Genomic DNA, 22,996 nt, shown 5'->3' on the forward strand with positions numbered 1-22,996 from the left:
GAATAAATTCTGAGGAAATTAAATGGTACTGAAAGAGGCTAATTCTGTAAAACTATGTAACAACCATTTCTGTAATTGCTATTTCTAGCTATTGATTATAACTTATAGTATCTGACTAACATGTTGCTATGGTTTCTTGAAAGCTACATACACTAATTCATGTAATCAAATAGAGAGAAAAATAGAATTTGATCTTTTCAAGACTATGTTTAAAAGCAGTTAACTTGATTAGATAAATGCAGTTTGTTGCTTGTTTTGTCCTTCTGAACAAATATAGGCTATTGAATGTTTTTGTGTATGAATAAATAAGATGGCCTGTAGTTTTTAAAATCTACTACTGTATCCTAAGCACTAAATTCCTCTGCAGAACTCCTAGTACTTTTTAAGAAAAATGTATCAAACTTTTGCAATTCTTGCAGTCCCATAGTGGCTATGAAGTTCTACATCTGTATTGCTCACTGTTGCATTGAGCATTTCCAGATGTGGATTATTATTTTCTTTAAGGACTTCTTTATTCTTGTGGAAAATCGTGAGGAATTCATTCTGTTCCAGCAACAAAGTTGTTGTGCCAAGTGCCTCTCTTGTCAAATCTTGGTGGAAATCTCACTTTTAACCAGTTCTTTTTGGAGATTCATTTAGTCAGGCGAGTTGGACTTCACCGTAAAGTGCTGTGTGCCCCTCAGCACTCAAATTTGTTGTGAGGAAATAATGCATTAGTCTCTGCAGCATGGTCTCATCACGGATTTGAAGATTTATCTGTGTGATTTGCTCTTCAGTGTGTGCCTCCAGCTGGCAATCATCCAAACTCCAATTTCTTGAGATGAGGAAGAAACTTCCCTATGAGCAAATTACTCCATAAATGTTTATTGGGAAAGGGGAGGAGGGGACTCTTGCACTTTCTGTTGGCATGGGTTACTTCTGGAGGTGAGCTGTTAGTCTGGTTTACTGACTTTTCGTGTTGTGTGTTTTTTTCCTAACTATTTTTTTTTCAGCCAAAATTACATTCCATAAACCATGGCACTGTGTATTGTGGCAGAGATACTGTAAAGGTCTTACTAGTTCTTCTGGATGAAGAAGCGGCCAATCTTCCTACCCCAAATAAAGCAGAACTATTATACAATGATGAAAATTTAAGTCTGTTTGGAATTACTTCTGTTTTGACGCTATTCAGGTGAGTAGTAGAATTTTTTTCTTTTTTTTTCCTTTTTGGAAAGGATCTCAAAATGCATGACTGACAAATCATTTATGAGAGAGCGGAAGGAGAGGTAGAAGAATGAGAAGAGAGGAGAACTCTTCCTGGAACCTGTTGAGAATTGAAGCAACTCAAGTTGCAACCAGGCACGCATCTTCTCTTAGGTATCCTCTGCACTGCAACAGTTGGTTCCCCAATAATACTTTTTTCAGAGTAACTACAGTTTTCCTCAGGGCCTGCTCGAACCTACTGTTGGATCTCTGCTGTTCATTGTGCCAATTAGTGCTGATTGGAACTTGCTCTGAACAGAGAAGATGTCTTTTGAGCTCTGTGAACACACCTAGTTGGGTTCCATAACATAAACCAAAAGTTGCAACCACAGGGCTGGAAAGGAGCAGAAGAAGTGGGAGCAGTAATGGAAAATATTGCCACAGAATCTCTGAAAACACTGCCCCAGCAGCTTGGTTGAAAAGATCTGGATTAATTTAGAATAATGTAGTGTTTGAAAGGATTCAAGAGCCACCTGAGTTTGTGGGAGTTTTTTTTCTGAATTAAGCACAACTATTCTTTAGAGCTAGAGCTCTTGAGTTGTCTCCCTAAGCAGCTCTTTTTATTTTGAAATGGATTTAAAATGTTTTATCATTGAATAAGACTGCCCACTGAGTTTTTTAGTATCTTCTCCTTTAGATGCAAGGAGGTATAGATGCCTGGAATTTTATATGAAATAAATTCCTGTGTTTTTGTTAATATTTCTTAGTGGTCAATTTGATTTTAGTATTTATTTTCTAGTGTATCATATTTTTGTTATTATTTGTGTGATTGCACTTAAAAACAAATTTAGAAGAAATTTATTCAAGGTTTTGAATTTATGATCTGAAATGATTTTTTAGGAGAAATTAAAAAAACTTTCAAAATCTCAGATGAAATAAGAAAACTTGCAAACTTAGTTCCTTTTTAAAATTTTTGTCAAATATTTTAATGTTCTGCATTTCTATAGCAGATTTGCTCTAAGGCTTCTGTTGCTTTACAAGTGCAGAATGTCTTAATACTATAGAGAATAGTATTTGAGGTGTCACTTTGTTTTTCTGAAATACAGGCACCTCTGAGATACAGTGATTTTTTATTAATGCTCATCTCAAATACTTGATTTACAATGCTTGCCATCTTCTGACAACCTATACTGTTAATAACAAATCTGGAAAAGTTTACCAGATAAAGGGCAGTACATTTGCAGTAAGCTTCCCTGTGGTTTTCAATTTTTTTTTGCTAATTTAAGGTTCTGTGTATGAGAGGGTTGATCGCATCACACTGTAGTTATTGTTTTATGGTTTTTGATCACATGGTAGTTATTTTACTGTTTTGTGGACTTTCACAATACTATCTGCTATCTCTAGAGAGCTCATTACTGAAGAATCTCCTGAAATGTTTAGCTTGTGGCCATTTTTGTCTGGTATCTAGTAATTTGGAGAGCATCATTGTTACTTTTCAGATGAAGACTAAGGTTAAATTAGAACATCACTTCTTCTAAAACGTTGCAGTTCAGATAAATTTTACTTGTTTTTAAGTCTCGTTTGTCTTACTAAACTTTTAGATTAATTGGGTAAATCAAGTGTTTGAAAAATGGGATGCAGAGGATTCTGTTATTATGGGTTTCAAAAAGGACTCACGAGTGAAAAAAACAGAAAGGAATTATGAACAAGAGAAGTTGCATATTTTCTCGATTTAAACGGCAAAAGATTTGTAAGGTGCAATAGAATGTTTGCACCACAGCAAAATAGAAATAAATAAAATAAAAAACTTTTTTCCTGAGGGACCTACAAAATTCCTTTTGAAATGAAGCAACTGTGTTCATATGCACACTGGCCTACTGTGCCGATAAACTCGGAAGTTGTTTACAGAAACACAGATTAGGTCTTTTTATTTCAAGAGCAAAAAAGCCCTTTTATATGCATCAGACTTTTTCATCAACGTATTCAACTATTCACATACTGAAATATAGGAGAGTAGAAGCATTCAGTTGATTGAATGAATACTTCTATTGAAAAGTATGTAAATAAGAGGAAAATTATTCTGGATGTCAACCAGATGCTATTCAAGGGGGTGGAGGTAGAATGGTGCCTTGGTATCTCACCACCAGCCTTGCAAAGAAGAACACTGTGGTTGCACAACTACAATATTGTAAACATAAACAGTAAAATGATGCCAGTAATTGAAACTGTAAGTCCGGTTTCATTACACTGTCCTCAGTTGTCAAAAGACATGTGGTTACTTAGGAGGGGAGGAAAAGTAAGGATGGAGGGAGAAGATGCTTGGCTTCCTTTCCTCCCTGTTTCTTAGGAACTTGATATGGCACTTATTTTCCTTAACCAATTTCATTTATGTTAATTGCTTCTTACTTCTTTTTAATATAGATCTCCAGTACAATCTAGGGGATTATCTCCAAAACCTCTTAGACAGCGTGTTCAGAAATTGCTGGATGAAAAAAAAAATAAGGTACTGCATGGAATTTATGTGTCTTTTTGGGTATACTGAAATAATACTAAAATTCTCAAATGCTTCCCTAAAAGCTATTCCATAGCTCATACATAGTTGTGATTAACCATGTGATTACAGTTTGACTTGCACTGATGTAATATGAATGAAAGTATCCACTGCACCAGGAAAGAAGGTTTTAAGCTCACTCAAAAGTATTAACTAATGAACGTATCTTAATGGAGCCACCTACTTAATCGATAACAATTTGTGCATTTCAGAACTATAAAAATAAAACTGAAATTACACGAAAGCAAACAAACAGGCAAAACTCCAAACCCTGAATACAGACCTCTAATTTCAGCTCAGATAATATTGGCATTCTTAAGTACAGTAATGATTTTAATATATTTTTTCAGATGTTTTTTATTTGTAATTCTGCTAAGACATATCCATAACATTTCGAAGTGAACAGGAAAATAAACCTTGCTAGTGTAGACCCTTGTTACTTAGTAGGCAAAAGAGCAGCAGCCTGTTGGCTGGAACTCTAAGTGACACTACTTAAAAGAATAGAGTGTAGAAAGACAGGCTGTATCTTCCTCAGCATTTCAACAAGGAGCTCCGTAAGAGTGGTTATTTACTAGTTCTTGCAAACTTTGTTCTGACTTGTGCTATCATTATTTTCAGAATATGTTCTTATATATATATTCCAGTTCAAATAAAGTTGTGATGACTATTATGAGTTATGGTAAACACTGGAGCAAAATTCGGCTTTAAACGACTAGGCAAATAATGAAAAGATGAGAGCTGACTTCATGACTTAGATTGCAGTAATTTTGCTATAATCAGCATATTGTAGCTATATTCATCAAAGAACACGAATGTGAAATACTGTTTGGATAATACAGTGAAATAAATAGCCATTCATGAATCCAATTACAGAGCTTCTATGTGGATAAGAAAACTATGTTAATATCAGAGTATAATGAATTTAAGTCTGTTATGTTTGAAACCTTTTCTGCAAACTTACAAAGGTTGTTAGGAACTAGGTGTCTAGCTATCAAAAATATCAACTATTTCTCTATTTATGGTAGTTCTTGTCGAAGGTTTGAATAATTTAATGAGTTAATTATTCAGTAGCCTTCAGGAGCATGATCTGTTGAATTGCCACACCAAGATACGTGGTGGCACTTTCCTGTGCTATTTTTGTATGGCTGAACTCTGATAAGGGTACTGTGACTCTCATGTGCCTTATTAACACAGTAAAGAGTCTGTCTTCTGTGAGACACTCCTCCAAGCTTTGTTTCACCAAGATTGTAAAAAGCAGAATAGAATTATACTGAAATAGAATGAAAAATCTAGTGGTTTTTTTAGAAAATAATTTGGGGGTCCTTCAAACAACTACTAAAACTGATTCAGATGCTGATCTGGTGCTCAATATGATGACATTTTATGAAAACCAAAATTCAGAACAAACAACCATCAGGTCCTGTTGGCCCTTCTAAACTTTCCCTGACATTTCAGCACATAAAGGGTGTCTGAAGTGTTATCCTTTGTAGATTAAATTTGTGATGGCTGACTCTTCTCTTATTTTAACGAAGGGGATGGTAAGTTGCATGTGACTGGTATGTTAAACTGTGAAAGACCTCCTGGAGCTACATCAACTTTGTCCATTTGATCCAGTTTCTTATAGTTGTTAGACATCTGCAGAACACCTCATTCTCCTTTAAAAGCTCTTTCAATACCTGTAAATTAACTGTCACTTCCCTCTTCCCCTCACCCCCCAAAAAACAATTTACATGCTATATGTATTGGGACGGATGCTCATTATCATGACTAATCTGGGTTTCTTTCTGTATGAATCCATATATTTCCTATCTTAGATTATAATGTCTCTTGGCAGAAGTCATTTTTTTTCTGGTTTTAATGTGCAGCACCTAGCACTGTAAATTCCTTGCCTGTGACAATAGATTGCAAGTGCTATAGTAATTATTATCCCTTTCTTAGACACAGCATTAGTCTTCCTTGTTATTTCAGACAACTGTCTTGAAATGTGTTAAGGTTTCTTATAAAATTCACTCTAATAAGTTTTTTTTTTTTTAATGCGTGATATACGGTGTTTAGCGATTCTTAGTATCATTGGCTGGGAAGAGATACTATACATAAATTTCAAATAAGAGTAGTGATTTCATGTTTTTTCTCAACTTTAGCAATTTGTCTGAGAAGTTTCTTGTAATGTAGATGATGCAAGTTCCATAAAATAGTCCTAAGGATCTTTTGATGCTGCTGCTTGATGTGGTTACATGACAGTCTGTAATAAAAAGCCACGATCTCTCCTTAGAACATGTCCTACAAAAGTCCCTTTTCTTCCGTGATATTTGGTAAGGTGTGAGGGAATACAGTAGTAATGATTAGTCTGGTTTCTTGCAGGGTACCATCAAGAAGTATGTATTGATACAAAAATTTAGGAAAATCTGATAAAAGGAGAATGGGACACTTCACAAAACTTCACAAAAAATAATTATGCTTCCACCTTCCATGACAGGAGCCACTGTCTTGTATCTAGAGTTATGTGGAAGACTTGCAGGTTGATAATATTTAAACCTAGAGAACAATATCATGCCTATGTGCTTACTATCTAATTTAAAAATATGGAGAGTGGACAAAGTAAACAGGTAACTATGAATTGGAATTTATGTTAAAAAATAAAATAAATCTGTGGGTATTTCCATTGTGCCAAAACAAACTTCAGATTAATGAGCCAGTAAAGTATGAGTGAAAGCACGATGAATAATGCAGTACCTCCTGGAAAATGTCAGCCCTATAGTTGCTTTGAAATCTGGGGCAAGGGTGAAATACACTGAAAGAAAAATTTAATCTTTCATTGCTCATTAAATATTGGAAGAGATATGCAGAAAGACCACCCAACTATAAAGGCATTTGTTAGGAGGCAAAGCTATCACTCTTTATCCCTTGAAGAGGAAGAAGTTTGGGGAAGTACGTGTTCCACCTTTTCATCCCCTCCAGCAAAAGCAGGTAAGAGTAATAGAGAGATACTCAATTTCATCTCATCTTCCTTTGAGAGAAAAATTAGAAAAGGATCATGTTTCAGTTTGCTATATATAGTTACAGTTACAGAAAAGCTTTTTCTGTTTCTGGTGAACAGTGTTTTGTGGAAGGGATCCTTGATTTGGAATGGTCTACAGAACATCTATTAAGTTAAACCTCTTTGTTGTCAGTTGTGCTTTTTGCTCCTTTCTAATTTTTTAAAAGTTAGAAAGCTTAATTGGGCAGGAGAGGTATTTTTTATCTAAAAAGATTTGATCCAGTCTTACATGTGATTCTTTGAATCATGTTTCTGTTAATTTGAAATGGGTAGGCACCCTGTTATTTGAGTTATTTTTGATTTCAATTGAGTGTGTGTAAATATTTGTTTTTTGGTGTGAGAGATAAATGGATGGAGGGCTGTTGCAATCCACTGCCTTGATTAGGTGCCAGAGCAGCTTAAGACAACAAAGAGGTGAAATAGTAAAGATCATCACATCTCCCTCCTCTTCGGATGTTGCACCAGAAAAGATTAATTGGAGTTGTAGGTGAAATACTATAACTGTAAATGGAGTTCAGTGAGAATATTTAGGAGTAGAGAAGGAAGAAACCAAAGCTGTTAGACTGTGAGTGTGCAACATATGAGACAGTCATTTTCCTTTTTAATCTAGGGTTGTTTTAGCCTTTTGATGCGTTGCAATGTGATATTATTTTTGAACTTGTGCTGCATTGTTGACATATTTGTCCCACAACAGCTATAAGGACTTTTCAGTAGTTTGGCATATATTTTTTCTTAGTATAACAGGAGACAACCTTTTCTATATGAGGTATTATTTTCCTCCAGTTGGGAGCATAACTGTAGTTTTGCTTTTTAAAGAATTTGTGGCTAAAGAGCTCTACCAAATCTTGGCAAGTTTGAACTTCATTGTAATTTTAGTGTGCATGGAAATTCTTCCAAGAAAAAAGGTCCACAAAGCAGAAAATTCCAGTCTGCCTTTCTCATGTGACTTGATCATGCCTATATGAAATGACTTAATATCTAGGTTCGTGCATTGCTGTTATTCTTCATTGCTTAGCTCTCAAAATGTTGTTGCTCTAGAGAATTGTTTTGCCTATTTGTGATTCCAGTACAAATAAACTGTGAGTTGGAAAGCTATCAACAGGAAGTTATCAAGATTTTTCTGTATGACTGCTGTGCTTGTGAAGAGAAACTTAACAGTAATAGAGAAAAACAATGTTCTTCAGGTAGTAGTCTCATCTACTATAGAAAAATATGTTTATTGTGAAGTGGAGTAGAATCATGAAGAACACAAAACTGATTACTAGTTTATGGAGCTTGCTAATAAATTGCTAGCTGGATGGGAAGGGGAGAAAAAGTTGTTCAGCACAAAATCGGAAGAAACATTATGATTTCTTAAAAAGAACAGTTAAATTGATAGACCATACTTGTGTGGAAAATGTCGGTTTTGGTTCTATGAGACATCTACTCTGCTTTTCTAGGATCTCTAGCTGTGAATGTTGAGTACTAGCAAAATCCAACAGTGAGGTGATTTGAGGTTGAGTATTCTTGAAACAGTAGTAAGTTAATTTAGGATATGGAGGGGCTGGTACAATGTCACGCTACAAATTTTGATAGATTTCATACAGTAAAAGCTTACTATTACCTGAACTATTAGCCAAAACGTTTTGTGTTTGTATAACATGATACTTTTGGTTTGGCAATGACTTGCAATGGCAGGACTGCTTACTGTTTGTTTCATTTCCCTTTATGCTCTCTTTCCTTTTTTTTAAAATCTTACCTTTCCTTTTTTTTTTTTTTTCAAAAGTACAAGGGTAAGGGTGGAGAAGAAGTTTTCTCTTTCTTTTTGTCTTTCTTTTCCTCTTCCAAATAGTACTCTAATTATTTGGCTAGAAAATAAAAACATATGTTTGTTGTTACTAATGTAGGTTTTCAAATTCTATTATGCCATTCCAGTGTATAAAAACCCAGTCTGAACATTCTTACTGACTAAATGTTGGCAGTACTGTCTGTATGCAGATGCTGGAAGGAGATCTGGAATAGATTATCAAGTAACTTTGAGAAATAAATAGAGCATGCACCATTAATGTTTCATACAAATGTGAATGTTTTATATTCACATTTCAAACTGGAACTTTTAAGTTTAAAGAAAATCAAGGTGGGAGAATGTGCTACTTAATTTACTCATTAGGTCAACTAATTGACCTACATGCACTGAAACACAGGATGTCTTTTATTCTATTGTACTTTCTCCCAGCTGGAGAGTGGTAACAGTGGATCTCTTTGTCTGCAATGCAGGAGAAACTCTTTCTTTACATAGGAATAACAGCAATGACCCCCTCTTGTGAGGGGAGGTGGCAGTAAGCCTGACTTTGTTTTACACCATTCATATACAACTTTTTGATTAGCAAGTTGAGTTCCTTGCATCTTTTCCCTTTCCCAGAGCTGCGGGTCATTGGGATGTTGGTGCTGAGCCTCTCAAATCAGTGGAGTTCAGGGAATTGATGTTTAAGAGCTATTACAAGTTGTTGACAGACATCATTATAGGCGCTTCAGTCACATTAAGCTGTTCTCTTTTTTTTCTTTAAAACAATACAGAGAGACTTTACTTTTTAATTCAGCACTGGGCTTGTGTTCTTTCTTTGCCTCCAGGCTATTCAGATTGTCTTATTGTTAACTTACTCAATGTAATAGTCTTTCTTACAAATACATGCCAAGAGCAGCTGGGAAGTTAGACTGCTCCAACAAATTTGCATCGTCTTGCACCCTGCGTTCCGGTATGCCCTTTAGATTAGTAGAGCATCAGTTGAAACAGCTATATTAACAGCTATAGCTTCTCATGTTGTTCGTAAATGACTAAATGGTATGTGATTCAATGGAGAGTTAAGTTTTGAGTCATATTTCAAGGTTCAGTAAAGTGGAACCTAAGACAGATGTGTTTGTTGTGCTGCAAGTTTTCAGTGTTTGAGTTTGACTTTTGTGCTCTGACTCCACATACATGTGATGGTGAAAAGAAATCTTGATATCCCAAAACACAACTGAATACTTTTGTTGGTTATAGAATGGTAACAAACAGGCTTACTTCCCCAGGTTTGATATTCTTTCTTTATTGTATTTTCATCAATTCGGCACAAATTATAGTTTATTTGCCTTATAAAATATGAAGAACATGTGATAGACCTATGTGCAAGTTGTTGTGTAGTGTTAGCATGTGACACTTGCTGAAGCATAGTTTAAGAATGGAGTGAATTTTAAAGGATCAAGATAACACAGGAACACAGAAAATATTGGAAAATATTTTCATTTAGTATTGCTGTGACCATAAGCCAAAGAAATTAAAGTCCCTCGTATCCTGCATATTGTGATGTTGCACCTAGGATGTTGATGAAGTTTACTGAAAGTAGATTCGAGTTGCACTCCATTACTTTTATGATTCTGAGTATAGTGTATTTACCCCTCAAAACTTTTTTTTCTGAAAAGAATATAAACACAGTTAATGACTCGATCTAGATATAAATTTGCAGCACGCAAATTTATAAATGAATGTCTCTCCCTATATAGTCTTATTCTATGATAAAGTTATTGATGCATGGGGGATTAATCCTTGGAGAACAACAACATAGTTAAAAGGAATGTTGACCAGATCTCCCTATGGATTCTGTCCTTCTTAGACTGCTACCCTACAGAGGAAAAATAGTTTGACAGTTTGGCGGTTGGGAAAATTAGGCCTTTTTAATTCTTGGAGGATATACTGAGCTTTAAGTAAGACTATTTTGCACAGGCATTTTAAGTCAGAGAAATTTTTTATTATTATTATTTTTATCTCCTCTAAAAAAAATGTAGTCTTGTTCATTGGCCAACTGCAGTGATGTGCACAGAGATGCAGGCTGCATCTTAATGATGAAGTGCTAGAATCTGTTGTCTTCTTTGTGTGAAAGCGGAACCTGATGAAAGTGGCATAAACCCTGAGTGAAGCTGGAACGTGAAGACCATTGTGAAAGCAGGCTTTGGGGAATGTGTTGTGTTCTGTTGTTATGTCTAAATCTGAGAATTTACTTGGATCAAAAAACAAAACAAAACAAAAAATAAAACCATTTTAAGGGTTAAACCTGAACTATGAGATTTAAACATATCTGTGTTAAGAAGAAAAGTAGATATACTAGAAAATTTTAATGAAACATGGTAGTAATTCTCTTATTCCACAAGTCTAGGCCCTTTGTCTATTTAAAAAGGAGTGTTTTCCTAATAACAATATTTCTTACTTTTTTTCCCTAATATTAGCACTGTGGCACCAGTTCAGCTCAAACTTACTTGAATTCACTTGTTACATTTAATAGAGTTATTAGCTAGAAATTCTAATTTCTGTGTTCTGTTCTACACTATACCTCTCATCCTCTTTTGTATGTTTTAGTAGACTTTCAAATGCAATGGAGGGCAGAATTTATTTCACATAATCTGCTATATTTATGATAAATTGGCAAGAAAGGGCAAAGCTTGACTTTCAAATTCTAAGCTGATGTAATAGTTGGAGAAATATTGACTTAAGTATAGAATGCAGAAATTTGACCTGGAACCTGTGATTCCAGGAACTATGGATATAAAGGCTCTATTATAGCTTCTACTTTTTTTTTTTTTTAGCTGATCCACACATTTTGTTTAACCTGTGATATGGGACTGGGCTTCTCGTTTCAGGGGCGAGTAAGTGTACGTGAGCATGCAGAACTATAGGTAGTAGAGTTCTCCAATACTTCAGGTTTCTAGTTAGTGAGCTTGTATATGTGAAATCCAAAGTTTACCCGAGAGAGCTGAAATAGCGTTTTGTATTTCAGTTTAGCATTGTAAAAATATGGTAACTGCAGTAGCTGAGCTGCTCATAATGATAGTCTGTCAAAAGAGGAAGATAACTTAGAAAATCTTAGGTGGATAAAACTTTAAAAAATTATATGCAACTTTCTACAAGAGATGAAAAAAGATTTTTTCTGGGATTCTTCTGTAAATATTTCTAGAAAGGCTTTATTTTTAGTAAATGCGTGAACAATTTATTTGAATATTGATATGAGAGTTTTTATTTTTCTTGTATTCTAGGTCATTTATAAACATGAGACAGAAGGCTTATAAGAAAAATATATTTTAAAATAACTTTATTTCACTAATCTTTCAGGCATTCTTTTTCTAAAATTCTTTTAAATGGTTAAAGCTAATACCAATCACCACTTGCAGATGAAGCAACCGTCAATAAAGTCCCAGTTTACATGTACATATAAAGATGCATCGAGTGAAAGGAAGGGTCAGCGCTTCCTCAAAAGTAGCATATACCTGGCACCAAAGCAACTTTTAAAAGATGAATCTCTCATAGGTAAGCCGAACTAGGATTAAGTAAGTGAATGTCATAGCCAATATTTCAGATGTTATCAAAATAAACTGTAGTAAAACTCAAATATAAATGTTTTTCAAGAAAAAGACATTTTTCATTGTTTTGTATATCCTATCAGTCAAATGTTTTTATAATTTTAATCCTACTATGTTGAAAATATAATTCAATTTGAAAGGTGTAATGATGTGATCATAAGGTTAAAAAATTTACATTTGTGAAAGTATTTCTTATTCAACAAAAGACATTTTTTGTCATTGAAAAACGTCATTTGTTTTACCTATGCACTGAGTTGTGTTGTATATATAACTCTGAAACAACTTAAGCAACTTGCGCAGCATCTTACAGTTAAAAATGTACTTCTGCAAGGTATTTGACATTTTACATTTCTGAGCAATGTCACTTTAAGATAACAGTGCACAGATTAACGAATATCAAATGTAGTTGCAAAAAAAAGAGTAGTTTTGCTTTATTACAAAGCACTAGTTGTGATAAAAGTCATACGACAGTCTCGTGATAGAAAAAGGATGAGCAATCCCAGGTAACTTTTAATTTCTTCCCATATGTTTTTGATATATTTACATGACAGAGGGTATGAATTTGCGTCTTGACATACCAGCGCTTGGAACTATTTCTGAAAATGTTCACCGGAATAGAAGTGAAACAGAAATGGGCAAATTGAGTTGTCAGTCAAGAAGCAAAAACTCCAAGAATGAGCAGATGGATTTGAATACTGACGGAGGAAGCTGTGATAAGGAAAGTGAGCTCGCTTTGCCAAAAAATGCTAAAAGACCTAAAGTTTCAAGCAATCCACAAAAATTTGACAACAAAGTTGGTGGGGCAGGAAAACGCAGCAAAACTGCAATCAAGAATAAACTGATTCCTGGTCAGGCAAAATTAACTCATTTTTTTCGACTATAAGTCTTGTTTTTGTTTTTATTTTCAGAATATATATATATGTATATAATGGTATTTTGACTTTTTCAGAAGTTATAGTTCTGCAAGAAAAAGGTGAAATTCAGAAATTGCTTCCTTTTATACATACAAATAAGTGAAAATCGCTTGTGTGTAATTAGACAAATATTTACAAATCTGGATTATGCAGGTGTCTTATTTTTAATAACAATACATAATTAGTAATTATAGTTAAGCTATTTTTGACAGTGAATCATGTTTCCCTCTACATTGCAATGTGAAAGTATTTGTAGTTGCATGTTTGTAGCAAAACATGGTAACTTCAAGTTGCATTAAATTCAAAATGAAATGTTTGATCTTCTTCAAAGAAGGTAGTGCAGACCAGGACTTTTCAGATTTGCCAACATGGTCGATAGACTCTTCCCAACATACACCTGAGCACTGAATGAAAAAAAAAAAAAAAGAAAGTTTAAATTTTGCCTCTGGGAATACTGTTAATTAAAAAAAACACTAAATATAAATTGAAAATACAGCACTTCACCAGCCCTAACAAATCCTAATTATGACATGTAGTTTCTAAAATAACTTTTATCAAATGGCTGTATAGATACTGCATTACACTTTACAAGAATGAGGCATTTGTGTATAAGAAGGAAAGTATACTTACCATCAAAATCTCTTCTTCCTATAGGGAGTTTAGCTGAATTTTCTTCACCCCTGGTGTCTCTTCTTTCTTGTATTGATTCAATATTCTGAATTTCCTTGTCAGTTGGAAAAGCCATGGCACCTTTCAGTGCAAGATAAGGTAGCCGCTTTGAACCTAAGTTGATTACCATACCCTGGTTTAGGAAGTCGTGTTTGGAACCCATGTCCTGTTTTAAAAGAAGAGTAGCAATTTGTCTTTAAAAATTTTAATTAGTTATGTTGACCTTCTAAAATTATCAACAGAAGTATTGGGAATTAACATAATCATTTAAAAGTAAGCAATGCTCTGCATTACATCTAAAATGATTTTAAGTACTTGTTAGTATAGTATTTATCTCTTATCTGGTAAATTTGAACACCTGTTGTTGCATATAGTGATGCTCAGGATCAAATATAGGCCTTCTATTCCCACACAAGTTTTGACTGCAAGTTCTGATTAAAATCAGATTTCTTTTATTCAAGTGTCTAAGTTACTTATTAAAAAGAAAGAAAATGGGATCAGATACCCGTAGCTGAAAATTTCCTCCATGAATATATTATGCTGAACTGAATTTTTAAGTTGCTCACTGGGTTATTACTTTCATTTATTGCACTTTTCTTCTAAAGGACTATAACGAAAACTTCCATTTTACAATTAGGCAAAACATGTAAAACTGAAAACTCACAAAGAACGTTGGGTTTCTGTTTTCCCCTTCATCCAAAAAGCTACTGTCTTCAGTCTTATAATTCTTCAGAAATGGTGGAGCTCCTCTGTTTTCTGTTCTATCTCCATTTCGAAGAGTTCTTCCCAGACTGAATGTGTTCAGCAACATATCTTCATCTTCTACCTTTTGCAGAGATTTTGACACTGAGATTAGAAAACCTTGAGAAAACAGAGAAAGAGAGAGTATTAACATGTGTGATGAAACACACATTCCTGGTCGCTTAATGTTTGCACAGCAGGAAAGCAACTTTCAAATTTTGAGGGCTTCAGCTGCGGCTTAAAGTGCTGTAGAGCTTGTGCCCGCTTTATATATTTTACAGAGTGAATGGAAACTACTTCAATTGCTGATGAGTTCACTCTTTTTAAATGACTCATATTGAAGAGGGTAACCTTTTGTATAATCCTTCTAATCCCAGATAGTGCTTAGAATCACTTAAACATTTCTTTAGCATGGATAATTTGTTTCTTTGTATGTTTTTAGAACAGTACAGATTAGTAGTTCCTTTTGATGGATCAGTATACCAAAGTTCATAGGAAATAGTACACATAATGCGCATTTGTGTTCTTCATAAAGCTTCATTTCTGTTTAAGGCAACTTGAGGAAAAGAACTCATTTACCTAAGTAAAGGCTATGTATTTAGGTGCATTTACCTAAGCAAGACTGTCATAGAAATGGGAATCCAAATTTATTAAAGTTCTTAAGCAAAATGGATGTACTGAGGAGGTGAAAATCTTAAAACATAACAATAGTTTGGAATACTACTGTATTAGAGCTGAAGTTGTTAGTTTGTATTTCTCTGTCCATTAAGTCAGTTACCTTATGGAAAGAGCCCATCTGTGGAAATCCTTATTCACACCAAAATATTTATATTTGTCAGCATTTTCTTTCTGAAAATTGAATGTTACCCAGCGACAAATATGACATAGATATATTTGCTAAGACTGTACAAAGAAAATGAAACTTCAGCTTTTCATTAGAAAAGGCTCTGAAGTCTTACTATCCTATGGAAGGAAATGTAGAGATTCTGTATAACATACTTTTTCACTTCACCTGGAAAACAAATAGGGCCAGTTCAAATCTAGCTAATCTCTTAATATCAGTGATGCAAGTCACCTTATTCAGTGATTTCATGTTAATTTCAACCTTTAGGATTAATGCACAGAATCGCATCCAAACATCCTGATAGCTAGGGCAAGCCTCTCGGAAATCGATCAAGAAACTGACCTAGCAGATATCTCCCTTGCCTCCCTACCTCTCTTTCTTTTTTGAATTTCCTGCCTTTTCTCTGTTTTCATAAACTTGGAACATTTTTGTTTGTTTGTTCATAGTAATGTTTTCTTTGCAGCAGTTCTCTTTTTTTGTGTTGTCTTCTCAACATCTTCATTGACACCTTCTGCTGATATGTTATGAAGGAGAAAACTGGACTAGTATTTAATAGTCTAGACATCAGAAGTAGTCTCAGACAGCAAGTATGCATTTTGTCTTTGTCCATTGCAATCCTGAAAAATCAAAACTCTGGTTTAAATGTTTGAGTGCCAGAGCAGCTATTTAGTTTCAGGCATGCTTCAAAACTACAGATGGTACTTCTTGGTCTGAATTATGTAGTCATATTGGTTAATGCCTAAAAGCACAATCTTCATAGAGTTTTTTTCTACTCTTGCAAGTGCAAATAGAGGACTATCTAAGTGGTATAAAATAGAAAAACCTTTGAGGAAGGGAAATTGAAGGAATTAAGCAATACTGCATTTTAAGCAAATAAACAAAGAGTAGTCAACTTATAATTCACTGAATATCTGTGCTCTGGAGACTGGCTAGCATCTAGCTTGGCACATTTCTGCAAGGTTCTCTGCATATTTCTCTGTCCACAGAGGTAGCAGAATATTTGGCTCACAAATGACTGCAAGGCATTCTGTGCAGGACTGTTCAGGGACAGAAAAACACTGTATTCTTAGTACGTTACCTAAAAAAATAATGTTGAGGCTTGATCAGCATTTTGCTCTCTGTTGACTTAATTTATCCCAAAGTATCTGTATTCTTATTTGATTCTGTATTATAGTTGATAAAGGAAGCAGCATTTTCCTAGACAGACTGACAGACTTACTGGAACTCTTTTGTGTATGTTTGGATTTTCAATCACATTTTATTTTTGATGCAATTTGGTCTGGGTATGTGACGCAAGTCCAGAAAGTGTCATAATCGTTTCCTTGGCATTTTCGGAGTAAAGGGAAAAAAGGCAAAACTCAAGCCCCAAGCAGATATACATTAAAAGGTTAGACTGGTGTTACCCAATATTTGCGTTCATCGGCAGCAGACCTTTTTGTCTGTATGTTTGTGTATGACTTAGGAGCTGAGGAACATGCTATCCACCCAGTAATTCCCTCTGTGAGAAGATCTACTTGTTTGGAGTCAATACCCACATGTTTGCAGCATATATCACAAACATATGATTTTGCTTACAAATTCTTCTGATTCATTTTGCATATGTAAGAATAGTTAAAAATAGGGATGACTGACCTGGATCAACTGAGAAGTCCATGTACGGTTTCTGTGTTGTCATATACCATAACTAATACTCATGGAAGAATACAAGAACAGGGCAGACGTGATACTCTCTCTAGTATCTTCTGGTGCTTCAGTCATGACTGTTGATTGTCGTTATTTTTGAAGATCTGAATTGGCTCTAGCAAAAACTAGTAGAAAACCTCCTGATGAAAGTGCTAAGAAATCAGTAGCTGTAAAGACATTAGTGCTCTAAAGTCACATAGAGCAATGATCTGCTTATTGCAGATGCTGGAGAGGATGTATTCAGATTTTTGGCTTGTTCAGAGCAGCAGATAATATTTGTTCTCTTGCATATTTACAATGTATTGTGCAAGTCTCTCTGCAATGTCTCTGCGAATCCTAATAGTCTGATAAGATGCTTACATATTTTTTAATTTTCCTCTTGAAAGTTTTGAGTTTTAGTTAAAATAGTCAAAAAAAATCTCCAGCATATATGGTAGTCACATTACTATTAATATACTAGCATATACATTTTTGCATTGTTTATAAAATTGGCTTTTTCTATAATAAATAATAATGCCAATTACGGAGCAATCAGTTATTTCAAGAAACTTCTTGCTTCTACATGGACCCTTGTTGAACTATTAACATCTGAAATCTGATGCGCTATGTATAGCTAAATAAAATCTACATGATGATATTTAATATGCCTGGAATGTCTTCAGCTCATTTTGAATTCTTCTAGAAATGGGTTGCTGAACAGTTATAGCAGCTTCACTTATCTTGGTTACTGCTGTAATTTTCATGCCTGACCTTTGCTTAGTGTTGGCTGTTGAGCAATAATTAAATAGGTATATCTCTATATACAAACCAGAGTTTTAGTACTAACAGAACAGAAATACTTCAGAATGCAAGAGGGAGTATCTAAGGAATCAAGTCATTTTTACTAAATGTTTAGAAGGTAATGATTTCCCCAGAAGCAAACTAGTTCTGTTTTTAAAATGTGATGCATGTTTGTGTGTGTGTATTTTATTTATAATTTGACTTTTATGAATTTTATACAGTTAGCTGTATTTCAATCCTATTTGAGCACATTTAGAAGCTATTTGTCAGTTCAATGGAGTTGCATGTCTTGAAGTTTGGAAAATTCATTTAAAAAATAAATCGAACCCTTCCTAATGCACTTGTTTGTTTGTGTGATTGTCTAATAGCAGAGGCGATAATGAGAGAGACTTTCTTAGCTTTAGTCTTAGAGAATGCGAAAATATGGAGCTGCCTGCATGAAACACACCAACAGGATATGCAAAGCATTTGGGTAGTTTTAAGTAACAAAATGACATTTTCTTACCTTGATAAGTAATTAAACATATTAGTCAAAAAAATGAAACCTCTGGTATTTTTTCTAAAGAATGATGCATTTTAAAAGTATACATCAAGCATTGTGTCAAAGATTTAGCTGAATCTGTCTACATTTCTCATACATGGATTTTTTTTTCCATGATTATTTTTCTTGTAATCATGGACAGATTAAAAGGGGTAGTCTGATATTCTTAGTGAATTTGTTGTTTATTTAGTACTAATAAAAACGCAAAGTGCAGGCTACAAAAATGCCGAAAAGGATTTAGTTGTTTAAAAAGAGCAGCTCCTACTTTCCACTTATCTGTGAAAAATCTGTGAAAAAGAATCTTAGAATTTCTTTATGGAGTTTAAGATAGCCAGTCCTTTCTCCTCAAAGGAGGGTATAAATGAGATCTAGCAGGCACTTTTGGCAAGAAGCTGACTACAGCTTGATAGTAGGAAGTGATAAGGACGAGCTGTATGTGGAATCTCAATGCTTTCCTTGGGGTTAGCTGCATCACTTGCATTCACCCTTGCATTTGTTCACCTGGCATCCAGAACCTGGAACTGTCTCTTGAAGGCAGGCTCTCCCTGCTTCTTTTCTTTTCTTAGCACCTTACTATATAGACTGTCTATGTTAAATACCTAACAAGAGTGCTATAGTGCCAGCTTGCTCTCCACTTCTCTTCCTCCCCTGCAAAAAAAAGACAAAAAAAAGACAAAAAAAAGAAAAAAAAAGCAGGTGCTGGAAATGTAGATTCCCTGTGGAAAGACCTTCTGAACAACAGTTTGTAGGGCACAAAGGAGGCAGTTAACACTCTTCACTGTTGACTGCATAGGAAATTAATATTTCTCTCCAGCGTTGATTCAAGTTTCCTTCCAGTCGAATCAGTAGTCACCTAGAATGGATAAGCATGATGTAGACACTGATTGATTTAGCGTGATGTAGACACTGTTGCTTGTGATGGAATAGCCCTGGACTTGTGCAGGGGCACAGCGCTAAGTATTTAGAGAACTTAGAGCCTAATTCTGCTTATCTGGCAGGTGAGCATTAGAGAATGAAAATGAGTCAGTCCCCAAACTGGGAGACTTTTACTGAATTTCTGTTCAAGGTCCAGAAAGACTATTTCAATTTTGAATTATCACCTATTTCTTTATAGAATGAAATGTTGCATTTGTTCATGTTACAAGTAGAAGCTTCACTGTTGGGAAAACTTTCCTTTTTTTTTTTTTTTTTTTGCTCTTTGTTGTTTTCAAAAGAGTTACAGAGTTTCATTGGAAGGAACTGCAGATAAATGCATGTATTTCATAAGAAGGAAACTGTATAGCGGAAAAGCTAAGATATACCATCTCTAGAGTTTCTTCTAGTGTTTTTGTCTGGTGTAACTACAAATGGATGATCTTTACAGCTGCTCAAGAATGCTGAAAGCAAAGGATTTTTTAAAAAATCTCCTGTTTTAAAAGAAATCCAATGTAAAGAGGCGTTGCAGGAATTTCTTTTTCTATGTCTTCTAACTACTGCTTGTTACTTTCATTACTGTTAGGTTTTTTTGATCTTTAGTTTCAGAAATTTGTGAAAATTTAAGCCCTCTTGCTGTGAACTTGCTTAGATCAGAATATTTGTGAACAGAGCCAAGCCAAAAGGATCTGGTACTGCTTTTAATCTGACATATATATGTGTATATATATATATGTATACATACACACACACACACATATTCTTCTCTTAGTTTTACTGCTTGGGCAACTCCCTACATAACAGGAATTATTTTAGACCATTACAAAGATGCCTCCTACTCTAATGCATCTCAGCCTTCAGGGGGAGCTTTTTCATTTTTTCATAAGTGGTTTTAATACTGAAGTCTCTTTTCCTTTCTAAGCAGATTTATTGATATAAATATAATCTATAAATAGATTTATTATTATTCTTTTTCAGGCTAGAAGACTGTTTCTGGAGGTGGCAGTAGTTTGCTGCGAATGATTACACATTGGTTGCTTGGTCTAAATCTTGTTTTGTCCATGTATGTATATTCTTTCTGATCCAGTGAAATGGACTGTTACACAAACTAACTCAACAGTGCTTCTTCATGCTACTGAAAACAGTTGTATGGTGTCTGTTTTTACATGATTTTGGCCTTTTTTTTTTTTGTCTTACTTGAGAGAGAGTCTCAATACGTTATGGAAACAAAACAGAAAGAGTAAACCTGTAAACTGTTCACAAATGCCACATCATGGAAACTTAAAAGTAGTCAGATTTCTTGTTATAAATAGCTCTTACGGAGTTCAGCCGAGTACCACTAACTTAAAACAAACAAAAAACAAATGACTGAAAAAAGATATTTTGCACATTTTTTTTGTACATGAGGTATAAAGTCATAGAGTTATGTAAAATACAACTGGAAAAGACCTTGTTATCCACTGAGCAAGAAAAACTTTGCATGACCTGATCATTTATGCCTGCATTAATCTTGACACATATTTTCTAACCTAATGTTCATTTCTAGGATAGATTCCATTAACTCTATGGACAGTCTGTTACAGTGCTTAACTAGTTTTATTGCTTTAAAAAAATATCAGAACTAAATCTTCTTCTGCAATTTAGGTATGTTCCTTTTTTTTCTTTCATACATGACCATAGAAAACAGACTGGAAAAAAGATTAATCTTTTCTTTGCAACAGACATATTGCATATTTGATGATTGTTATCATAAGAAAAAAACTTGTAGAGGAAAATGGAATAAATAATCCTGATACTTTCAGTCTTTTGACATAGGCTGCATTTTCTGTGTAACTAATCTATATAACTTTTATATATATATACATTTGCTTACATATGAACTTTGTTCCACCTATTTCTTGATAAGGCTTAAGCCTTATTAATTCTGAAGGCTACAAGAATTGCTTTGTAATTCTTACAGTCCTTATTTTTGTTTGCGTGCACTATTATCATGATTGATTGTCATTTTTCTCCAAAAGGCTGACATTTCTTGACTCACATGTAACTTATGGTCTACTCTGACTTAATGATCTAAATCTAATCTAAAATGGCTAAGCCAGACTGAGGCTCCTTTTTCCCTCTAGGGAGATGGGAGGACTTCAGCTAGGAAAAATACAGGAAAAAGCAAGAAATGCAACTGAGATTCAGGACATCCTTTTAATAAATGATATCTGGGAGAGGCTATGAAATTCACTATCCTGTACAAACCTGCTAGGATTCCTATGATTTCTACTCTTCACCGTTTGTACAATTTTGGTAGTGCTGAAGTGAGTCATTTGTCCTGGACAACTAGTATCAAGGTAGGAGAATATCTTCAGATTTTTTTTCTTTGAAAGAAATTACCTGGACCCACGTTACTGGAACCAGTAGTGGCCAAAGCCCTGAAAAGGAGATTGTGAATATACATTGCTGATATACATGCAGATATATCTTAAGAATGACCATGGTTTGGATTTGAGAGCAGCAGCAGTTCTTTTATTTTAGAATTTATTAAAAAGACATCTGGTTAAGGTGAAGGAATTCTATTATTCCTTCCTTTATTCCTATTTCCTTTATTATTCCAATATTGTCCCAGTTCTTTCATTTATCCTTAAATTCCATTGAATGAATTTTCTATATTCTAGAATCCCTATTCTATGTGTTTGAGTTTGTCTTCTTTTTGTGAGACGAGTCTTCTGAATCCGTTTACACCTTGAAAGTTTGTCAACTCTCACCTTGTCTACATGAGGTTAAACGATGAATGAACCCAGCTTTGCCACAATCTGTTTTCACAAACCAGATGTATGGTGTATCAGCACTTTGTAAGAATCCAAACACAGTCTGTTACAGGTGAAGTTCATCAGTAATGTTAAGCTTTTTGATTGTGTTCTCTTTTCATTTCCCATAAAAAATGGCTTTTTCCTCTGATTTTTTTTTAAGTAAGATTTCGTACTTACGGCAGAGTATGAACCTCAAGTTTTAAGAACACTGCTTCATGTGAAGCAATAAGACTGAATTATGATGAGTCCACAAAGTGTTTTTACAGTGCTTTGGACATGAGGTGCATTCCTGAGATACACTATTTTGTAAGTCACTCTTGAGATGAACACAAAGAGGTGTTTACAAGAAACTATGATGCCTAAAGAGAACACAGAAATGCTCTAGTGAACTCCATGTGGCAGACTGAGTCATGCACCTAAGGAATAGGTCTGGGTCTCATCTGCTTCCTAGTGCTAGGAACCAGAAATCTTTTGATTTTGTTACTGGTAAGTGAAATTCAAAACCACAAAAGCTTTGAGATCACAGCATGATCTCTTAATTAGAGTGGTAGGTTATTATCAAGCTTTTCTGAAGTATCAATTGCTATTTCCTCTTTGGCATAGGGCACATCTGTGATATCATATTAAGACATCATCCTCAAGGTTTACCTTAGCACCTGATTGGAACTGCTTGCATTTTTTCTCTTTCAAACGGTAGAAAATGAATTTTTTTGTTTTAAGATCACTTCTTGGAGCTTCTGGTACCTGTTACTCAGGGAAACAAATTCCAGTACTCATGATTATTATTCAAGATTTAGGAGTGGCATTATAACTTGTGATTATTGTATTTTTTCTTGACCATTATCTCTGCCAGCAACCTAGTCATGTTGCATCTGCTTCTGTTATCTAAGTTAGTCAAATCTTTTTTTCATTCCAAACAAGTGAACTGTATAGTTGATTAAAACATCTGTGTGTCAGGCTTTGAGTGAGAGGAGTTG

General features: G+C 34.5%; 2 protein-coding genes across 2 annotated transcripts in view; one reads left to right on the forward strand and one right to left on the reverse strand.

Annotated features, from left to right (window-relative positions):
• PARPBP (PARP1 binding protein) overlaps window positions 1-13,020 on the forward strand; it is a 40,591-nt gene extending 27,571 nt beyond the window's left edge. The window contains exons 7-10 of the mRNA XM_088521662.1: window positions 993-1,171; window positions 3,604-3,685; window positions 11,949-12,084; window positions 12,689-13,020. Coding sequence (XP_088377788.1) covers window positions 993-1,171; window positions 3,604-3,685; window positions 11,949-12,084; window positions 12,689-13,020 — 729 coding nt within the window. The remainder of the gene's footprint in view (window positions 1-992; window positions 1,172-3,603; window positions 3,686-11,948; window positions 12,085-12,688) is intronic.
• A 69-nt stretch (window positions 13,021-13,089) lies between these two features.
• On the reverse strand, window positions 13,090-14,633 carry PMCH (pro-melanin concentrating hormone). Its single transcript, XM_088521680.1, has 3 exons — window positions 14,385-14,633; window positions 13,682-13,886; window positions 13,090-13,097 (listed from the first exon to the last, which is right to left on the reverse strand). The coding sequence occupies exons 1-3, from the start codon at window positions 14,631-14,633 to the stop codon at window positions 13,090-13,092; spliced, it is 462 nt and encodes a 153-aa protein (XP_088377806.1).
• Window positions 14,634-22,996: the final 8,363 nt, after the last annotated feature.

The sequence above is a fragment of the Tinamus guttatus genome, unplaced genomic scaffold (assembly GCF_059628265.1).
Source record: "Tinamus guttatus ecotype Peru unplaced genomic scaffold, ASM5962826v1 Tinamus_guttatus_pri_ptg000125l, whole genome shotgun sequence".
Lineage (NCBI taxonomy): Eukaryota > Metazoa > Chordata > Aves > Tinamiformes > Tinamidae > Tinamus > Tinamus guttatus.